General features: G+C 45.1%; 1 protein-coding gene across 1 annotated transcript in view; it reads right to left on the bottom strand.

Moving 5' to 3' along the window:
- The window catches only part of LOC137374236 (uncharacterized), an 85,156-nt gene that overhangs the window by 46,930 nt on the left and 17,149 nt on the right, over positions 1-21,077 (bottom strand). Inside the window, exons 4-12 of the mRNA XM_068040024.1 lie at positions 16,887-16,909; positions 14,738-14,970; positions 11,550-11,681; positions 11,124-11,467; positions 10,610-10,757; positions 10,001-10,116; positions 9,796-9,900; positions 7,382-7,448; positions 3,104-3,211 (exon numbers count right to left, since the gene is read on the bottom strand). Of these exons, the coding sequence (XP_067896125.1) occupies positions 3,104-3,211; positions 7,382-7,448; positions 9,796-9,900; positions 10,001-10,116; positions 10,610-10,757; positions 11,124-11,467; positions 11,550-11,681; positions 14,738-14,970; positions 16,887-16,909 (1,276 nt within the window). The remainder of the gene's footprint in view (positions 1-3,103; positions 3,212-7,381; positions 7,449-9,795; positions 9,901-10,000; positions 10,117-10,609; positions 10,758-11,123; positions 11,468-11,549; positions 11,682-14,737; positions 14,971-16,886; positions 16,910-21,077) is intronic.

Below are 21,077 nucleotides of genomic sequence, written 5' to 3' on the forward strand. Positions count from 1 at the left end.
GACAGGATCATGGAGCTTATGATAGATTCCACCCCCATTGAAGCACTTCAAATAGACCTCCTTAACAAACCCAAAGGCTACAATTTAGACGCCTTGCTGAAAAATAGTCGGAAATTCGAAGCCATCCATATGGGCAGGCACAGCCTACAAGCCCTGTGCATTTCATGTATTTTTAGCACAGTGCCCTCACATCCAATTGTGGCAAGCCATGTACATTCGCCAAGAAATTGTCTGGCATTCCACATGAAAAACATGTGACAACAATGGGCACTGGAAGCGCCAATATAAGAAACCCACAACAAGCCAAGCCCCATTCAGATGCATGACAAGTAAGACATCCCAACAGATGGAGGGAACAGTCCAAATACCAAAAGCGGAGAATACACGAGATGACCAGCCAGACCAAAAGGCTGGAAGGTGAGCATGACCAAGACACTGACGTGCAATGTGAGCAGGTGTTTCATACACCTTAACATTACAGAGTGTATTATTTGTCCAGATTATTTGCCTGCAACAGCCTGGTAAACACATACTCTGGACCAAGATCAACACAGGTGTGAAAGCCAACATTCTACCACTCCACGTCCTGAAGAACAGGTATCTGCGGCAATGGCAAACAATGGCTCAACCGACCACCTCCAAGCTCGTGACGCACAATGGCACAGCGATTCCATCCCTGGGATTAAATACGCTCAAGAGCAGGTACAGCAACTCACCTTGGTCACACCAAACTTTTTATGTCATGGTCACCGCTGGTCCATGAATCGCAGGCCTACCTTCAATGCTGAGATTTGACATTGGCAATGATCCATGACATCAACACAATAGTGGCGCAGAATGCAGACCACAAAGACAACCACAGTCTGTGATCAGCAATAATAGGTACTGCAGGGGCTGGGCTACAAACCCAAAAATCCAGACAATCCAAGCAGCCAACAAGGCAGTGCAGGGTCCAGCTGGAAACTGATCTGATGATTGAGAAGAAGTGCAATGGCCGATGTGAGAAGCTGCAATATGTCACAGCCCAGAACAAGGGATTACTCACTCAGTTAAATAAAACTGAAAGAAGAATAGCCGAGATGGACTGCAAGTACAAAGAAGATGTGATGGCACTGGGACTCCGAGAAGCAGGTAGCATAGCGGCTGTGGTAGAGGTACAATGAAAAATTGCAGCTTTGGAGATACAGCTTAAAGGCTACCCACGCTACTGTGATGATTCTGTTCTGCAATTGGAGAAAGAACCAGTACAGACAAGGTTAAGAGAAGCAGAAGTGCCAATGGGTCCAAAAGAATTTCGGCAGCAAGTCAAATACTTGGAGGTTCATCAGCAGCGTCATCTGCCTAGAATAACTGGCGGATGTGAAGACCCATCATGGAAGAATGCTGTCAGTGAGCTACAGGACGAACTGATGGCAGTGCACCGTAGAGGAACCAAAACACAGACTAAACTGAAGGAAGTCAAACAACGGATATTGGAACTTAAAACACAGAATCAAACCAAAAGTAACCAGGCATGTCGAACAGAGAAAAATTGCCCAACAGGCAACAAAAAATGAAAGACACAACCCAAACCCTACATTCCCACCGACAGTCAAGACCATGATTTTTTTTTTATTCATTCATGGGATGTGGGCGTCGCTGGCCAGGCCAGCATTTATTGCCTATCCCTAATTGCCCTTGAGAAGGTGGTGGTGAGCTGCCTTCTTGAACCGCTGCAGTCCATGTGGGGTAGGTACACCCACAGTGCTATTAGGAAGGGAGTTCCAGGATTTTGACCCAGCGACAGTGAAGGAACGGCGATATAGTTCCAAGTCAGGATGGTGTATGACTTGAAGGAAAACCTGCAGGTGATGGTGTTCCCATGCATTTGCTGCCCTTGTCCTTCAAGTTGGTAGAGGTCGCGGATTTGGAAGGTGCTCTCTAAGGAGCCTTGGTGCATTGCTGCAGTGCATCGGTGGTGAAGGGAGTGAATGTTTGTAGATGGGGTGCCAATCAAGCGGGCTGCTTTAACCTGGATGGTGTTGAGCTTCTTGAGTGTTGTTGGAGCTGCACCCATCAAGGCAAGTGGAGCGTATTCCATTACACTCCTGACTTGTGCCTTGTAGATGGTGGATCGGCTTTGGAGAGTCAGGAAGTGAGTTACTCACCGCAGGATTCCTAACCTCTGACCTGCTCTTGTAGCCACGGTATTTATATGGCTACTCCAGTTCAGTTTCTGGTCAATGGTAGCCCCAAGGATGTTGATAGTGGGGGATTCAGCGATGGTAATGCCGTTGAATGTCAAGGGAAGATGGTTAGATTCTCTCTTGTTGGAGATGGTCATTGCCTGGCACTTGTGTGGCGCGAATGTTACTTGCCACTTATCAGCCCAAGCCTGGATATTGTCCAGGTCTTGTTGCATTTCTACACGGACTGCTTCAGTATCTGAGGAGTCAGGAATGGTGCTGAACATGAGTGTATAGCAACCAGAAACCAAACCTACACTGACCAAGTCAGGTGTATTGTTAGACCCTCAACACGCTACAGAGACTCTTATTATAACCTTATTATTGCTTATTGTTAACCTTCAATATCTTTCTCATTGCTATATTGTAAATTGCTCCTGTCATTTCATATTTTTAATTTGGAATAAAGGGAGATGTTGTGGTATTGTGGTAATGCTACAGTGCTGCTTTAAGGGGTGTAACTTAAATAGCTGCCCATCACCCAGGCAGAATATGACACATGGAACTTAATGACCTCAGAGCATTCACTTCAAGGAGTTAGAGCAGTAACAACCAAGTAAAGCACCTTCCCAGTATTGTTGTGACAGTTAGTATCTTCAATAAAATAATCTACCTTTTGAATTCACTGTTCATGTCCATGTGAAGAACAAGATTAGGAAAAGCAGGCAATGTGCACACAAGAGACAGTGACACAGGCAGTGTGGGGACTACAGACAATGACACAGGCAGTGTGGGGACTACAGACAATGACACATGTATTTTAGGGACTGCAGTCAGTGACACAGATTGTATTCTCACCAACATTTCGGCTGGCTGCCGGAAGCCCTGCCTCCAGCACAAAATCCAGCCCCTTGAGTGCAAGTTTCCCCTTTACCCACCTGAGGGTTTCTGCTGAGATTGAACGTAATCACCTGGTTCTGGAGCCGCATCCTTTACAACAGATGCTGCCTGATGCTCAGTTGATGTCAACTCCTTTGAGATGCTCCCTATAAAAGATGCCACCAGAAATTTTAAAAAGCACATGTATTGGGTATAGTGGAAAGCATGTATACAATGGCCTGGAAAAGCAGTGTTCCTGGACTTGCGCTGCTTATGCTCTAATCCCAGGCTGAGCATTAACTGGGGGCAGAAAAGGCTGTACGACTGCATGACATGAGCCTTATAAATCTATGCACTTGGAAGCATGTCTGTGGAATCCAGGAGATGCCAATGTCCATAGGTACAACATCATTGCTGCATGCCATTTAATTTAAAGCAGAGGGCACATCTGCCAGGAACCAGCAGCCGGGGACAGTTAAAGATGTATTCCTCGACCTTGCAAAGTAACATTCAAACAAAGTAACTCAAGCTGAAATGAAAAGGAAATGACCAAAGAAAGCAGACAGTGACCCTGGCTGAAGACTCACCACCAGCATTCCCAGAGGAGCAGCCGAGTATCCCAGAAGTCATAACCATCGCACTCACATTACAAAAGAAGTGCTAAATGCTGGAAACCTGTGAGCAACATGTAGACCACAAATTATCTGCTGAACCAAACCGTAATCTTAGACATTGAACACAGCTTTACAATACTGTTACTAAGCAAAACCTACCTAGAGCTGAAGTTTTATTTACAGTTGTATCTATGGTGATTTAAACTCTCGTATAGGACCAAGCACTAATTGAAATCTCCAATGGATAATCTTGATAGTTTAGGTTGTGTTGTCAGAGATATTGTGAAGTAATGCTACTTAGTGCATTTCTGTGTCTGACTTCATCTGTGGTGACTTTGAAAAGTATGAATTAATTACACTTCCCTCAGTATTGCACTATATTCCAGTTGTGACAGAGTTGCTTCATCACCTGGTTCATGGTTTGTATTAATTTTCTAGAGGCAACTTTTCAGTTGGGAATTAAATTTTTTAATGCAAGACAAATGTAAACACCTGGATTGAGAAGCTGGCAAACAAGCCTAGGGTGGTTACAAATAAAAGGGTGTTTAGTGACTTATTTAGTAAATTTAGTAATGTTTATTTAGTAAGGTCATATTGGGAAGTGTAAAGACCCTACACAATGGGATCCCCTTTTAAATTGTCAATGAAGGTGGTGTGTCTGCAGCTACCATCATCGGGGGTTTAAATTATTCATATGATTTCCCAGAACAAAGAGAAGATTTAAAGTTCAAAAATCTCTTCATGAGTGCTTACAGAGTCAGAGTTAGAGAGGTGCGAGCCATAAAACCACAGACGGCCTCATTTAGTTGGGCAGTTGGAGCCAGAAGGTTTAGAAGAAATTTCTCTGTTATTGTTAGCAATATCATTTTTCACGTGTGTATCATGAATCAAAGAGAAGATTTGGAGTTGGAAATAATTAGTTTAAATTGCCTCTGGGACATCCCATATGTAGCAGTATGCCATGGAAATAGATGTTGCTAGGGAGATGCCTTTTGGGGATAGGTTTTTTTTAGGGGGTGCATGCTGAGAGTCAGTCAGTTGGCTTTTAGTCAATTAGTTGGCTTTTGGAAAGCTGTTGGTTTTGAAAGCGGTTGGACAGGAGCAGAGAGCCATTGGGAACCTGGGGTGTTTATGTTCTGAGTAAGGCCCGTGCTCAAGCTGGGAAGTCCAGATCCAGGAGATCTGATACCTCAGAAGATAGCTGAGAAACTAAGGAAATCAAAGTGAATTCCTAAGAGCTGTGGTACACTTTGAATTGGTCTCAGGAGAAGTGAATAAACCACCAAGATCATGTAAAGTATAGGGAAATCTTGGGGGTGGAAGTAACAGTCAAACAAGGATATTCTTTTGAGATTTTGCATTTAAAGTATTCGTCATGTTCTGTTAAGATTTTAAGTTTAAAATATGTGTTTCCAAATTATTGTCTTAAGCTGGTAGTTTAGTTTAGAGATACAGCACTGAAACATGCCCTTCGGCCCACCGAGTCTGTGCCGACCATCAACCACCCATTTATACTAATCCTATACTAATTCCATATTCCTACCACATCCCCACCTGCCCCTATATTTCCCTACCACCTCCCTATACTAGGGACAATTTTATAATGGCCAATTAACCTATCAAACTGCAAGTCTTTTGGCATGTGGGAAGAAACTGGAGCACCCGGAGAAAACCCACGCAAACACAGGGAGAACTTGCAAACTCCATACAGGCAGTACCCAGAATTGAACCCGGATCGCTGGAGCTGTGAGGCTGCAGTGCTAACCACTGCACCACTGGTAGTGTTTTGCTTTAACTCTTGTACAGTAAACTTTTTGTTTAAAATATGAAATCTTGTGGCGTAATTCTTCCAGTAATAACTGGGAATGCAACATCCTCTCTTTAAAAGTCAATGGTCCTTAATAGGATTGTAACAAATGTATACCTTAAGAATTATTGCCTTGTGTTATGTGAGCCAGCCCAAAGTGGTGTTAATTAATACCTTTGATGTTATTGGCAGATTGTAATCTGATATTCCAACTGGAGGGTGACAAAAGGAGGGTCAAGATTTACTTGATGCTCTTTGTTTAATATTGTGGCTGGGATACAATGGTCCATTACAATCTGAATTTTGAGCACATCTAGATTGAGAAATATGGTGGAAAATATCTATCCCTGACTTCCACCCAGTTTGTACTTAGGCTGATTTTTCAATGGTCTCTGGCATAGGTGACAGAAGCACCCCTCCAAAGCAAGCAGGGGCTCCAATGACTCCTTCAAACTGAAGTATGGAAGCCCTGCACTCTAACCTGCAACCAACAGACATGCTGCATGCGAACTCCACAGCATGCCTGGCAATATGGGCTTAGAAATTCCCGGTAAGCCACTGCACTGCCAGGAGAGCAGTGGGGTGGACTTCCACTCACCAGTCCATCTTGATGTTGACCTCGCCCCAAATCCCAAGGATGGGGGTCATTAGTGTAAAAGAGTGCAAGTACTCATGACGGATTCAATTTTCTTCCCTCGCTGCCAGGAGTGGCGGCAGGCAAAAAAAAAAAATGTCCTGCACGTGCAGGTTGCGCGCTGCCGTGATCTACCTCATGGTGACCCAGGGTAATGCACTGGTCCGGCTGCCCCCACCCCAATCATGTGGAGGGGGGTGGGCTCTGCGATCTGCCGGCAATGGCGTCAGCTGCCTGCCGGCTCATTTAAATTTTTAAAGTGCTACCCCCATTCCCGCAATGTACCATTGGAAAAACTATTGTCCCTTCCCCCCCCCCCCCCAATAACAATTAAATACAATATTTGCCCTCTCCCCCCACTTACCTGCAACAATTGACCTTCTCCCCCAAACTAACCAAAGTACAGAGGTCACCCCTTCCCCACCTCTCCTACACTAGTAATTTACATTTGACCCCATCTTCCCCACCCCACCAATGCACTAAATGTATCCCAGCCACAATATTAGACAAAGAGCATGAAGTAAATCTTGACCCTCCTTTTGTCCCCACCATGGTGGCACCTGCATGCCGACTGCTGCTTAGAACATCCTGAGAAGAAGGTAAGATAGGTGATAATTTTATTCAAATGTATTCATTTAATTAATTTAAATATGTAAAGCTGTGTCCCGTTGCCCAGCGGTGAGGGGGCCTGGCACGGTGCCTCACTGCCGCCAGCAAGATCGGGCCTGGCACTCCCAGTGTCACGCTCCATGGTGGGCTGCTGCCGGTACAATCTTCCAGCGCCACCAACCCCTCTCACCACGGATCCAGATGCCAGGGTCGACATTTGCAGTTCTCCCTGGGCATCTGACACTGCAAGGGTCTGGGATTTCTGTCTCAGGGAAAGGGAGGTGGACTGGTTGGGGGAGATTGGTTGTATGGCATCGCTAATGGCAATTGATCACATTGAGATCAATTCCTATTGGGAAGTATCATTAGGAGTTCCATCTGTGCCTCCTGGAGGGCACATGTGCCTGCATAATGCAGCAGAACAGTACATTTACCAAAGAATTAGCACAACTGATGGGATTTCCAATGGGAAAATGTCATATCTCCAGTGCCATCTCGTACACCTTGGGGAGAAATGGGCGGGCAGAAGAAGCATTTATACCTTACCCAACCCCACTCCCAATCTGCTACAGCCAGAAAGCATGAACAGGCAGCTGGAAAAGCAGCATTATTCCCTAAATATCTAAATTCTTCCCTGCTCCATTATGTAATTTTTGTCCCAAAAAAGACTGACGTTTTGGGGTTCTGCTGTCCGGAATCTCTGGTGCTGACCAATCAGCAAAAGTTGGCACAAGCAGAAACTTGTGGTTACATCATTACGCAGGGGTTGAAATACATGACTATGGCATAGTACCACTGAATGGTACAAAGGGAAGCCCCATCAACAAACTACTCAAACAGTTCCCCCTCAACTTCAGCAGCCACTAAATACAGGATCTGGTGCTGGACTGCTATGACTCATGAGTTCCCTTTCCCTCCACTTCTGTCTCCTCCTTCCCTTTTACCCTTGGCAAAGGCTACTGACATATTGAAACACATTTTAAGAATCTCCAAAGTCTGCTGAAGTTTTGTTTCCACCCTCTCTCTCATCATGTCACTCTCTTTAATAGTCTCCAACAGTGTCCTTCCATCAAGGTGAGATGATGGGCATGCAGAAAATCGATTGGCGATGGGATAGTTTCACATGGTGTACGTTTCTGTGGTTTTGCCACAAGTGCCACATATCAGGTGGTTAACAGATGTCATTGTGAGGTGCTGTTTTCGGGTTGGTGCCTGATGTCAAGCTGCTGTAGTCACTGATCGTCATGGTGGTGCACACCGGCCCACAGGTAATGTCACCATTTCCCTCTGCTCTTGGCCAGTGTCTCCCAGGTGTGAAAATCAATGCTTAGGGCCTTCATGTCACACTTGTAGGCATCTATGAAGCAGGGCTTTAGGCATCCTACTGGTCTTCTGGCTCCAGCTAGCTCCCCATACAGAATATCCTTGGGAATGCATCCGTCTTCCGCCCTGCGAACATGTCCTTCCATGAGATGCCGAGAATGCACCGCAGACCTCGACGATGAAAGTTATTGAGCTTCCTTTCTTGATAGCTGTAAGTCATCCATGCTTCTCAGCTATATGACAAGGTGTTGAGAACACAGGCCTCATAAACCAGCATCTTGGTTCTAAGGGCCAGCTTGTTGTTTTTCCATGCACTTGAGTCGGGCTAAGATACTAACTGCTTTCCCAATGTGTGTCACGTTCTGCATCAAGAGTCAGGTTTTCTGTCACCATGGACCCAAGATAGCAGAATTTACGAACCACTTCCAGCAGTGTTGCTCCATGAGATCGAGGGTGGAGATGTGACACCTTTCCCATAACCACAGTCTTCTTGGCATTTGTAGTAAGGGAGAACAGGTTAAAGGCACGGGATAGACAATCCCCATGAGTCTTTGTGGTTGAAGTTCTGTGAGGGTGATTAGCATGGTATCATCAGCATAGAGGAGTTCTCTTTTTTTTATTCATTCTTGGGATGTGGGCGTTGCTGGCCAGGTCTGTATTTATTGCCCATCCCTAATTACCCTTGAGAAGGTGGTGGTGAGCTGCCTTCTTGAACTGCTGCAGTCCATGTGGGGTAGGTACACCCACAGTGCTGTTAGGAAGGGAGTTCCAGGATTTTGACCCAGCGACAGTGAGGGAACAACGATATAGTTCCAAGTCAGGATGGTGTGTGACTTGGAGGGGAACTTGCAGATGATGGTGTTCCCATGCATTTGCTGCCTTTGTCCTTCTATTTGGTGCAGGTCGCAGGTTTGGAAGGTGCTGTCTAAGGAGCCTTGGTGCGTTGCTGCAGTGCATCTTGTAGATGGTACACACTGCTGCCACTGTGCGTTGGTGGTGGAGGGAGTGAACGTTTGTAGATGGGGTGCCAATCAAGCGGGCTGCTTTGTCCTGGATGGTGTTGAGCTTCTTGAGTGTTGTTGGAGCTGCACCCATCCAGGCAAGTGGAGAGTATTCCATCACACTCCTGACTTGTGCCTTATAGATGGTGGACAGGCTTTGGGGAATCAGGAGGGGAGTTACTCGCAGCAGGATTCCGGGCCTCTGACCTGCTCTTGTAGCCACAGTATTTATATGGCTACTCCAGTTCAGTTTCTGGTCAATGGTAGCCCCCAGGATGTTGATAGTGGGGGGTTCAGCAAGGGTAATGCCATTGAATGTCAAGGGGAGATGATTAGATTCTCTCTTGTCGGACATGGTCATTGCCTGGCACTTATGTGGCGCAAATGTTACTTGCCACTTATCAGCCAAAGCCTGGATATTGTCCAAGTCTTGCTACGTTTCTACACAGACTGCTTCAGTATCTGAGGAGTCATGAATGGTGTTGAACATTGTGCAATCATCAGCGAACATCCCCACTTCTGACCTTATGAAGCAGCTGAAGATGGTTGGGCCTAGGACACTACCCTGAGGAACTCCTGCAGTGATGTCCTGGAGCTCAGATGATTGACCTCCAACAACCATAACCATCTTCCTTTGCATTAGGTATGACTCCAACCAGTGGAGAATTTTCCCCGTGATTCCCATTGACTCCAGTTTTGCTAGGGCTCCTTGATGCCATACTCGGTCAAATGCTGTCTTGATGTCAAGGGCAGTCATTCTCACCTCACCATCTCTGATCAAGATATCCTGTATTTTTGTCTTCACTTTCAATTTGGACAATGTAGAGCTTGCGGTCTGACCTAGTATGCAGGTAAACCCCTTCCTTATCTGCAAGGAAAGCAAAAGTCAGGAGCATGGAGAAGAAAATACAAAACAAAGTAAGGGCTAGGACAACTGTCAGGAGTGGAGCCGTCAAACTGTACAGTACTATATATGTTGTCATGAATAAACAGATGAGACCAAAGGGCTTTGGTGGACAGCCAATTTTCTCCAAACTCTTGTAGAGTCCTGCTCTGCTGATGGCATCAAATGCTTTCATGAGATCTACAAAAGCAGAGAGGTATGTCCTGTTGTCTGCACTTCTCTTGTAGCAGGCGTATGGAAAAGATGCCCACTACAGATCTGCCAGCACAGAAACCACACTGTGCTTCTGGAGACACTTGATCTGAAAGTTGGAGTCATAGAGCCATGCATGGCACAGAATGAGGCCATTCAGCCCATCGAGTCCATGCCGGTTCTCCACCGAGAAATCCAGTCAGTCCCCTTCCCCTGCTCATTCCCCATAACCCTGCAAGTTTATTTCCCTCAAGTGCCCACCCAAGTTCCTGTTGATAGAGTCTTTTCAGCATGAACCTGGCAAAGACCTTGCCAATTATGCTGAAGAGTGATTTGCCCCTGTAGTTGTTGCAGTCTCCTCTGTCGCCTTGGTTTTTGTATCGTGTGATGATTTATGCATCATACATGTTTTGTGGAATGGATCCTGCCCTCCAATGGAGAAGTAGGAGGTCATGATGGTATGGCAGTAGATGGAACGTACTGTGCTTAAGCAGCTCGGCTGGAAATCCACCCTTGCGGGGCGCCTTTCTGTTTGCTAAGGAATCAATGACCTTTTCAAGCTCAAGTGATGAGGGTTCTGCGTCTAACTTGTCAATTACAGAAAGCTGCAGAAAGGCGCCAAGTGCAGACTGATAAATGTCCATTTCACAGGAGTACAGCTCACAGTAGTGTTCAACCCAACGAGACGTCTGTTTGCTTCTATGGGTGAGTCAGTATCAACATTGGCATTTCCTGGAAAGCCTTTAGCAGGTAGCAACTACTCAAGCGCCAATGCAAACTGCTGGTATTTGGCATCATTTCTTGTACCAGGGATGTTGATGTGTGGTGGGCCATCGAGTTGGAATCTGTGCACCTTCACTCTGATGATGACAAGAGAGTGATTAGTGTTGCAATCTCCGCTGTGGTATGTGTGGGTATGGAGAATACTGGGCAGATCATTTCTTCTGGTAATGATCAGGTCAAGTTAGTGCCAATGTCTAGATCTTGGATGATGCCATGATACCTTGTGGTGATGTTCGTCCTGCAAGAAAAGTGCTGGTGATGCAGAATTCATTCTGGGCACAAAGCACAAGAAGTTGTTGTCCATTGTCATTCATCTTGCCCAAGCCATGATGACCCAGGCACATAGGCTTTATCCTATCCGACACTTGTGTTGAAATCACCCAAATGAATAACTTCTCAGCTTTTGGAATGTACTTCAGAATGTCATGTAGAGAGTCATAGGATTGGTCTTTGTCTAAGACGTTGGCATTCAAGGTCGATGCATAAGCACAGAGGATGTTGACAAGGCCTCCATCAGATGATAGATACAGAAAGCTGATGCATTCAGAAATTGCAACTGGTGGATCAATTGACTGTGTCAATCCATTGCTGACTGCAAAAGCCTACACCATGTTCACCCTGGTCTTCTGCACTTTTGCCATGCCAATAGTAGGTGTAGTTAGACACACGCATAGAGCCTGTGTCGACTAATCTGATCTCCTGTACAGCAGCAATGTCGACATCAAGCTTGCATAGCTCACAGTCAATCAGTGCCATCTTGCGTACTCTCGCTGTAGAACGTGGGTCATCGTTAATGCCAGGGCGCATAGTCCTGATGTTCCAGCTTCCAAGCTAGAAAATTTCTCCTTTTTGTTTGTTGGGTACTTGCTTTCCATCCGGTTGTTGAGATAAAAATCCCTTATGCTCCCGTACCCAGAGAGAAAGGTAGAGAAAGGTGGCACAGTGGTGCAGTGGTTAGCACTGCAGCCTCACAGCTCCAGCGACGCGGGTTCAGTTCTGGGTACTGCCTGTGTGGAGTTTGCAAGTTCTCCCTGTGACCCTGTGGGTTTCTGCTGGGTGTTCTGATTTCCTCCCACAGCCAAAGACTTGCAAGTTGATAGGTAAATTGGCCATTGTAAATTGCCCCTAGTGTAGGTAGGTGGTTGGAGAATGGTGGGGATATGGTAGGGAATGTAGAATTAGTCTAAATGGGTGGTTGTTGGTCGGCACAGACTCAGTGAGCCAAAGGGCCTGTTTCAGTGCTGTTTCTTTCTATGATCACCTAGGCATGGTTTTAGGAGGTGCAGACTTGCCGTTCTCAACCTTGTAGGCTAATATCCAGAGGAAAGCCAAAAGCCTATATATTTGGTGTCCACCCAGTTGCAGGAATTGCCAGAAGGTCCTAGTTTGAAGGGATCACAAACCACCGAATGGCACTCCACTCTAGATTTCATGTCAAGTTAACTCCCTTAGACTTTAAATCTCCCAATGTTGTTGTTAAAGGCAATGTCCAGCAGGGTCCAGGCCACTGCCTTGTCCCCAACTTTTTAATTTCCCAACATTTCTATCATATGTAAACCCATCTGAACCTGCACCTGGCACTTGCAGAGTTATGGAATGAGTGTAGAGTGCAGAAATCAATGTTTTAACACTTGACTTTTCAGATCTTTCACTTGATTCATCTGTGCAAGGAGTGACACTGATTTCAACCATTTAGAACTGACTTACACTTGACGATGAAAATGAGCCCCAATATTTCTTACATGATTCACCAAATCTAATATTAATTCCTGCTGAGTGGTTCCAGCATTTCTTGTTTTTATTTCAGATTTCCAGCATCCGCAGTATTTTGCTTTTGTAATATTAATCTAGCTTGCCTGTGTACCAGAATTAATGATAAGGGTGCCACCCTTGAGATCTTTCCTCTTAGCTTGGATTCTAACTCGCTCTATCACTGATCACAACATGAACTAGGATTGCTAGCTGATTTCCCTCCATTTTCTAAAATATTTCCCATTTGATCTGTTACATCTTTCATCCTATCACCTGCTACTAGTCAACACACTATTCAGGAACAAAAACAAGAAATGCTGGAATCACTCAGCAGGTCTGGCAGCATCTGTGGAAAGAGAAGCAGAGTTAACGTTTCGGGTCAGTGACCCTTCTTCGAAACTCTGACCCGAAACGTTAACTCTGCTTCTCTTTCCACAGATGCTGCCAGACCTGCTGAGTGATTCCAGCATTTCTTGTTTTTGTTTCAGATTTCCAGCATCCGCAGTATTTTGCTTTTACACTATTCAGGACTCAACTTCAGAAGTACTTTACTGGCTACCTGTGCTTCTGTATGCTTATAGTGTAAATAAGTATAACTACTAGATTTAGCCTGAATATGACAGTTTAGTAATTTGCTGTGTGTTCTTGGAGCATTCATCGGTGAATATTGGGCAATGCACTTGGGTGTCTCGAATTTAATATTCTAATGCTCTGTCATTGTTAACCACGTGGTAGGCCTTCCCATCAATACCATGCGTATGGTTATAAATTTCAGAATTTAAGAGTCATGGGTCTTTTTATGGAAACTATAATTTATTGTGAGTTTGAAAAAAATGCTTGCAATACAATTTGACACCAAGCTAAAGCTATCAATTAAATTTATGATTGACAATGGACTGAAGGTAATAAGCACAGTGATGGACTGAGATGGTCAAAGACTGAATTTGACACATTTGTTTCACAGTGTGTCTGAGATCAGGGAGAACAGGATGCTAGAATTTGCGGCAGACAGTGCAAGAAGAATAAATAATGATGGTGTGGGTAGATGAATATTAAAGTACTTATTCATGATTAGTGTGGATTGTGAATATTTATTCAGGAGATACAATGGGCTCAGTAGTGTTTGGGATAGGGTAGAATGTACAGCAGTTGTGTGAGGAGTGGGCTTGATGTGTGGAATGCACTTTTCTCGTTCCACATACTGGGCTGGATTTTAAGAGCCTGCCGCCAATCTCGGTGGCGAGCTCAAATAATGGCAGCCCGTACGTTTGGGCAGCATGCCAAAGAACCACCATGATCTCCCACGAGGCGGCCTGCACCCACCCCCCCCACCCCCACATATCATGTGGAGGAGGCGGGCTGTCTATTGCCAGCAATGGCGTCAGCTACCTATGTCCAGGCGCTTGTGACATTTTTAAAGGGCAGCCAGTGCTGCTGGCATATTTAAATTTTTAAAGATACACCCCCCCAAAGTTTATCAAATATATTTCTAATGCCCCTTTCCCACTCCCCAATAACAACTACATTAACCATTTGCTCTTCCCTGTTTTCCCCACCCCGCACTGAAAATCTTAACTCCTTCCCCCCTCCCCACCATTGTCACGCCGGTTTTCCCCAGAGGGTGAATTGAAGGTACGGGAATGCCGCCCGGAATATTCAAGGTAAGTTGATTTAAATTTATTCAAGTCATTAAGATAAATATTTAAATCCAGGTCCCGTCACCCAGCGACGGGGGTGGGGGGGGGGGTGGGTGGGGGCGGAGGGAGACCAGCATGGAGCCTCGCTGACACCAGGAGGATAGGGCCGGGCCCTCCTGGCGCAGCCTCCGTGGTGGACTGCACTGGAACCTTCTACCGGCCACCCTCCCCACACCTCACCACCCCCACCCCGCCGTGGAACCCGACGTCGTGGGCTTAGTAAAATCCAACACATTATATTCTCAGCTCTGTGACTGTTTGTGCATCTCGTCAGACTGCATCTGACAGTATTTTCCCCAAAGTTTACTTTGATATTCTCAAGCCAGCATGACAAAACAGTCAGCCCCTTATATTAGATCAAAGCTGCACTTTCTTACTTGTTTGAACAAGGAGTAGGCTTGCTTGGTTGCTCTGTGTGTGGGGCAGGCTACGTGCAGGGACTGCATCGGCTGGTCCTTTTTTACGTTCGTACATTCGTATTACTTCCCCTGTGGCCAAGTGATACGTTTCAGATTCCTCCATCCATTTTTTCAGAAGTTGAGATAAATTGGACAAGTTTAGGGTGAGCTCTGGAGCTTCCGGATATGTGACATTCTGAGTGTCAGTAACTCTGTAATGAAAGAGGAAGCAGTGCTTTAATCCCTGGGAGATTTCTGATAGAAATCCAAGAGTTAATGAGTGATGGCTGCCATGATAAAAGCTCTCCCTGAAATTGACCAGCGAATCATCCTGAAAAGGTCAGAATTCAGGGATCTGCAGCTATCCCTCCAGTCACGGTGATCTTCACACACACAGTGAGATCCTGGTCTGCTGATGTTTCAGCACCCTTCAGGATTTTCAAAGCTATCTGCAGTCTAGTTCCATCTCTCTGTGCAAGAGTCATCGGAGGTGAAACTGAAGTTCAGTGGGGTGTCGGGATATACAACCTGCCCAATTTCCCAACCCACAATGGACAGGAAAATTGGGCGGGGTGTATAATCCTGCAGGTTTGCAGCTTGCGCCCTCTCCCTCTCTGTAGGAATGCACTGAGTGCGACCACATGAAGTAAAAAGAAAAGGAATGTTGTCTCACAGATTTTGGATCTGTGAAATTTCCTCTGAACGTGTCCGGTGACACTGGCATTACTGGGATGTTTTGGGTTAAATAATTTCTCTATTTCTCAACAGAATGATTCTATTACTACTCAGATTAACAGCTGATCTGAAAGACAGCCCCGCCGACAATGCAGCATTCCCTCGGCGCTGCAACAAAGGGTCAGTCTATGTTGTGTGGTTAAAGGGCTGATTCCCTGTCTCGAGCTTCACACCAGTGTACAAGTTTCTGACACAAAGGCAAGACATCACCAATGTAGCCACACTGGAATATCCTGAAGGTGCGATAAGGTGCTACATTAAATGAAAGTTCTTTCTTTACAAGTCGCTGCAAGTTTCTCTTTGACTTATTGTAGATATTAAGGGCTGAATTGGATCACTGCCATGTGACACCGAATTGCCGCCGCCGAGCCCCTGCGATATTATGCGCGGGGACTTATTTAAATGGAGGGTGTGGAGCGGCCACCCCCCCCCCCCCCGATGACGTAGAGGGGGCGGTCGTCGAGTCCCAATGGCGTCCAGTGCCAATGTGCAAGCACCGGTGCCATTTTTAAAGGGCTTCCAGCCCTTAGAGGACATTTGAATGATTAAAGGGACTGGTTCTTTAATAATTTAAATAAAGATTTGTCTCTCCCACCCACTTCCCCCCCCCCCCGCTGCCCACAATGCACATAGTCATTTTTTTGGCCTACCCCCCACAAAAACATTTAACAGTAATGACCTTTCCCCCCACCGAACTTCATCCCTTTATCCCTAAACCCCTTCCCACCATCCCCACACCCAATAAAAAAGGTTCTCCCCGCTTCCCCCACCCCTCCTGCCCTGATAATTTTACTCCTCCCCCCTCCCCGCCAGTGTCTCGTCTCAGAACTCCATACGGAGGTCTGAAGGCGCACGAGTTGCGTTCGGCGGTGGTAAAATCGGCGTGGGATGGTCGGCAGTGGCAGGTAAGTTCATTTGCATTTAATTACTGCTCATTTAAATATTTAGATGAAGGTCCCCCTGCCGCCGGTAATATGCAGCGGGGTCTTCCCGATGTCGGGGGTCAAGGCAGGCCTCTCCCCACAGAAATTTACAGGGCCCCCTGCTGCGAGAGGCTGGGAAAATTCAGCCCTAAGTTACTGAGAAGTGGGAGAGACAGGCGAAAAAGCCCACATCACTTGCTTTTCCCTAAAGGCTGCCTGTAGTAATGACACTTCAGATCAGCTGTTTGGAAATACACTTTCAGGATGGTTTACGGCACAGTCTCCCAATCTTCAATAAGAACAAGAAATGCTGGAAATACTCAGCAGGTCTGGCAGCATCTGTGGAGAGAGAAGCAGAGTTAACGTTTCAGGTCAGTGACCCTTCATCAGAACTCTTCTTTAACTCTTCTCCCAGACATTAATGAAGATTCCCAACAGCAGCACATACTGTATAACTGAAAGAAACCTACCTGGAACGGAGCTCCTTAGAATTCTGTAAATGAGAAAACAGGAGATCAAATCATTAAATTAATAAATCAGCACTCAGGCAAATGAAACATAAAGGAATGAGACTAAGGGTAAAGAGTTAAGAACAGTGGAGAGAATCACTGTAATGGAACATTTCTCTACAGGACATTCTGAAGTCAGGTATGTGGCAGCAGCAATAATGCTGGGAGCAACAATAATGTGTGAATAATTCAGTCTCAGTAATAGCCTTCCTCATCACAAGATGGTTAGAGACAGTAAAGGCCATTCGGCCCATCTCAGTTCATTCATTTAGAAAGACCTTAAAGTTACAGCATCCAAGTGGTAGAAGCAGAGAGAGTAGAGGCGATGGAAGGGGTAAAAATTGAGAGGGAGGAGGTACTGGAAAGGCTGGCTGTGCTTAGAGTAGATGGGTATCCTAGTCCCAATGGCTTGCATCCCAGGTTGCTAAAGAAAGTGCGGATGAAGATACTGGAAAGGCTTGCAATTATCTTCCAATCTTCCCTAGATATGGGGGAGGTGCCAGAGGAGTGGAGAGTGGCAATGTGACACCCTTATTCAGGAAAGAGTGTAAAGACAGTCCTAGCAATGATAAGCCAGTTAGTTTAACATCAGTGGTGGGTAAGGTTTTAGAAACAATAATCAGGGAAAATAATCAACAGGCACTTGGAGTGGTTTGAGTTAATTAAGAATAGCCAACATGGATTTGTAAAAGACAGATCAAGGTTGACTAATCTAATTGAACTTTTTGATGAAGAAACAGAGAAGGTTGATGAAGGGAAAGCAACAGATGTTGTCTACATGGATTTTAAGAAAGTATTTGATAAAGCATCACACAAAAGGCTGGTTAACAAAATTGAGGCTCATGGAATAGAAGGATCACTATCGAATTGGATTTTAAAAAATGGCTTAAGAACAGAAAACAGCAAATCATGGTAAATGGGTGTTTTTCAGACTGTGTGGTAGACAATGGTGTTCCCCAAGGGCCAGTTCCAGGACCAGTGCTTTTTTTTTGCTATATATAAATAACTTAGATCTTGGAATACAGAGTAGAATTTCAAAATTTGCCGATGATACCAAACTTGGAAGAGTGGTAAACAGTGAGAATGTTACGAATAACTTGCAACAGGACATAGATAGACTAGCGGAATGGGCAGATCAGTGGCAAATGAAATTTAACACAGACAAGTGTGAGGTGATGCATTTTGGCAGAAGGGATAGGGTGAGGCAATATAGACTTAGTAGCACATTTCTAAAAAGGGTGCAGGAAAAGAGGGACCTGGGGGTGTATGTGCAAAGACCTTTGAAGGTGGCAGGACATATTGAGAGCAAAGTATATGGGATCTTGGGCTTCTTAAACAGAGGCATTGAGTGCAGAAGCAGGGAAGTTATGCTGAATCCTTACAGCGCTCTGTTTAGGCCCCAATCAGAGTATTGCATCTAGTTCTGGTCACTACACTTTAAGAAGGTTGTCAGGGTCCTTGAGAGGGTGCAGAGGAGATTTACCAGAATGGTTTCAGGGATGGGGGATTTTAGTTACAAAGTTAGGTTGGGAAAGCTGGGGTTGTTCTCCTTGGAGTAAAGGAGATTGAGGAGAGTTTTGATAGAAGTGTACGAGATTATGATAGGCTTGGATAAGTTAGACAAGGAAAAATTGTTCCCATTAGCTGATGGTACAAGAACTAGGGGACACAGATTGAAAATTTGGGCAAGAGATGCAGGGGGAATGTGAGGAAGCAGGTTTCACGCAGCGAGTGGTAATGATCTGGAACTCGCTGCCCACGAGGATAGTGGAAGAGGATAACATCAATGATTTCAAAAGGAAATTGGATGGGCACTTGAAGGAAATAAATTGGCAGATCTACAAGGGTAATATTCCAGAAAACTTGTTGGTGAAGGAATATGCTGGAACTAATCTTTACTCAGTCTTGCATTTATTTTACAAAGTAAAAATATTACAAACATGCAACTCCTCATTCAAACCTTGACTCAGTTTCAGTAAGTGTCTCCTTATATATATTCATGTACAACCCTAATTAACACCAAGAAGCTGCTAAAGAAAGAGAAATAGAATATGAAAGTAAACTAGCAAGAAACATAGAAATGGTCAGTAAAAGCTTCTATAGGTATGTAAAAAGGAAAAGAATTAGTAAAGACAAATGTGGGCCCATTACAGGCAGAGACAGGGGAGTTTATAATGGGGAATAAGGAAATGGAAGAGAAACTAAACAAATACTTTGTGTTTGTCTTCACAGAGGAAGATACAACAAACCTCCCAAAAATAATAAAGACCCAAGGGACTAGCAAGAATAAGGAACTGAAAGAAATTAATATCAATACAAAAGTAGTACTGCAGAAATTAATGGGGCTGAAAGCTGATAAAACCCGAGCCCTGATGATCTACATTCCAGAGTGTTGAAAGCAGTGGCTGTAGAGATAGTGGATGCATTGATGACCATCTTCCAAAATTCTATAAATTCTGGAGTGATTCCTAAAGATTGAAAGGTCGCAAATGTAACCCCACTATTTGAGAAAGGAGGGAGAGAGAAAACGGGGAACTACAGACCTGTTAGCCTAACATCAGTAGCAGGGGAAATGCTAGAATCTATTATAAAGGATGTGATCACTGGACACTTAGAAAATAATGATAGGACTGGGCATAGTCAACATGAATTTATGAAAGGAAAATCATGCTTGTCAAACCTGTTGGAGTTTTTTGAGGATGTAACTAGCAGAATACATAAGGGGGAACCAGCGGATACGATGTATATAGATTTTTAGAAGGCTTTTGATAAGGTCCCACACAAGAGGTTAGTAAGCAAAATTCAAGCACATGAGATTGGGGGTAATATACTGGCACGGACAGAGAATTGGTTAACGGACAGAAAACAGAGAGTAGGAATAATAGGGTCATTTTCAGATCGGCAGGCTGTGACTAGTGGGGTACCACAAGGATCAGTGCTTGGGCCCCAGCTATTCACAATCTCTATCAATGATTTGGATGTGGGCACCAAACGTAATATTTCCAAGTTTGCTGATGACACAAAACTAGGTGGGAATGTGAGTTATGAGGAGGATGCAAAGAGGTTTCAAGGGGATTTAGACAAGCTGGGTGAGTTGGCAAGAACGTGGCAGATGGCATGGTAGCACCACAATTGACTGAGCTGGTCGAGTCCTAAAAGACATAGCTGCTAGACTGGGTCTGCAGCAGGTGGTGAGGGAACCAATAAGAGGAAAAACTGACTTGACTTCATTCTCACCAATTTACCTATGGCAGAAGTGTCTGCCTGTGACAGTATTGGTAGGGGTGACCACTGCTCAACATTAATGGAGACGAAGTCCTGTCTTCACACTGAGGACACCCTCCATTGTGTTGTTTGGCACTACCACCATGCTAAATGGGACAGATTCAGAGCAGATCTAGCAGCTCAAAACTGGGCATTCATGAGATGCTGTGGGCCATCATCAGCAGCAGAATTGTATTCAACCACAATCTGTAACCTCATGGCCCGACATATCCCCCACTCTACCATTAACATCAAGCCAGGGGATCAACCCTGGTTTGATGAAGAGTGCAGGAGAGAATGCCAGGAGCAGCACCAGACATATCTAAAGATGAGTTTCTAACTTCATGAAGTTACAACACAGGACTAAATATGTGCTAAACAGCAGAAGCAGCATGCATTGATAGAGATAAGTGATCCCACAGATCAGATCAAAGCTCAGCAGTCCTGCCACATCCAGTCATAGATGATGATCAATTAAACAACTAACCAGAAGAGGAGGCTCCAAAAACATCCCATCCTCAATGATGGCAGAGCCCTGCAGTAAGTGTGAAAGACAAGGCGGAAGTATTTACAGCCATCTTCAGACAGAAGTGCTGAGTCAATGATTCAGCTCAGCCTCTTCCTAAGGTCCCCAGCATCACAGATGTCAGCATTCAGACAAGTTGATTCACTCCACGTGATATCAAGGAATGGCTGAATGCACTGAGTACAACAAAGTCTATGGGCCCTGACAGCATTCTGGCTGTAGTACTAAAGACTTGTGCTGCAGAAGTAGATGCGCCCCTAGCCAAGCTGTTCCAGTACAGCTACAATACTGGCATCAAACCTACAATGTGAAAAATTGTCGAGGTAGTCCTGTCCACAAAAAGCAGGACAAATCCAATTTGG

This window comes from Heterodontus francisci, chromosome 10 (genome assembly GCF_036365525.1).
Source record: "Heterodontus francisci isolate sHetFra1 chromosome 10, sHetFra1.hap1, whole genome shotgun sequence".
NCBI classification, from domain to species: domain Eukaryota; kingdom Metazoa; phylum Chordata; class Chondrichthyes; order Heterodontiformes; family Heterodontidae; genus Heterodontus; species Heterodontus francisci.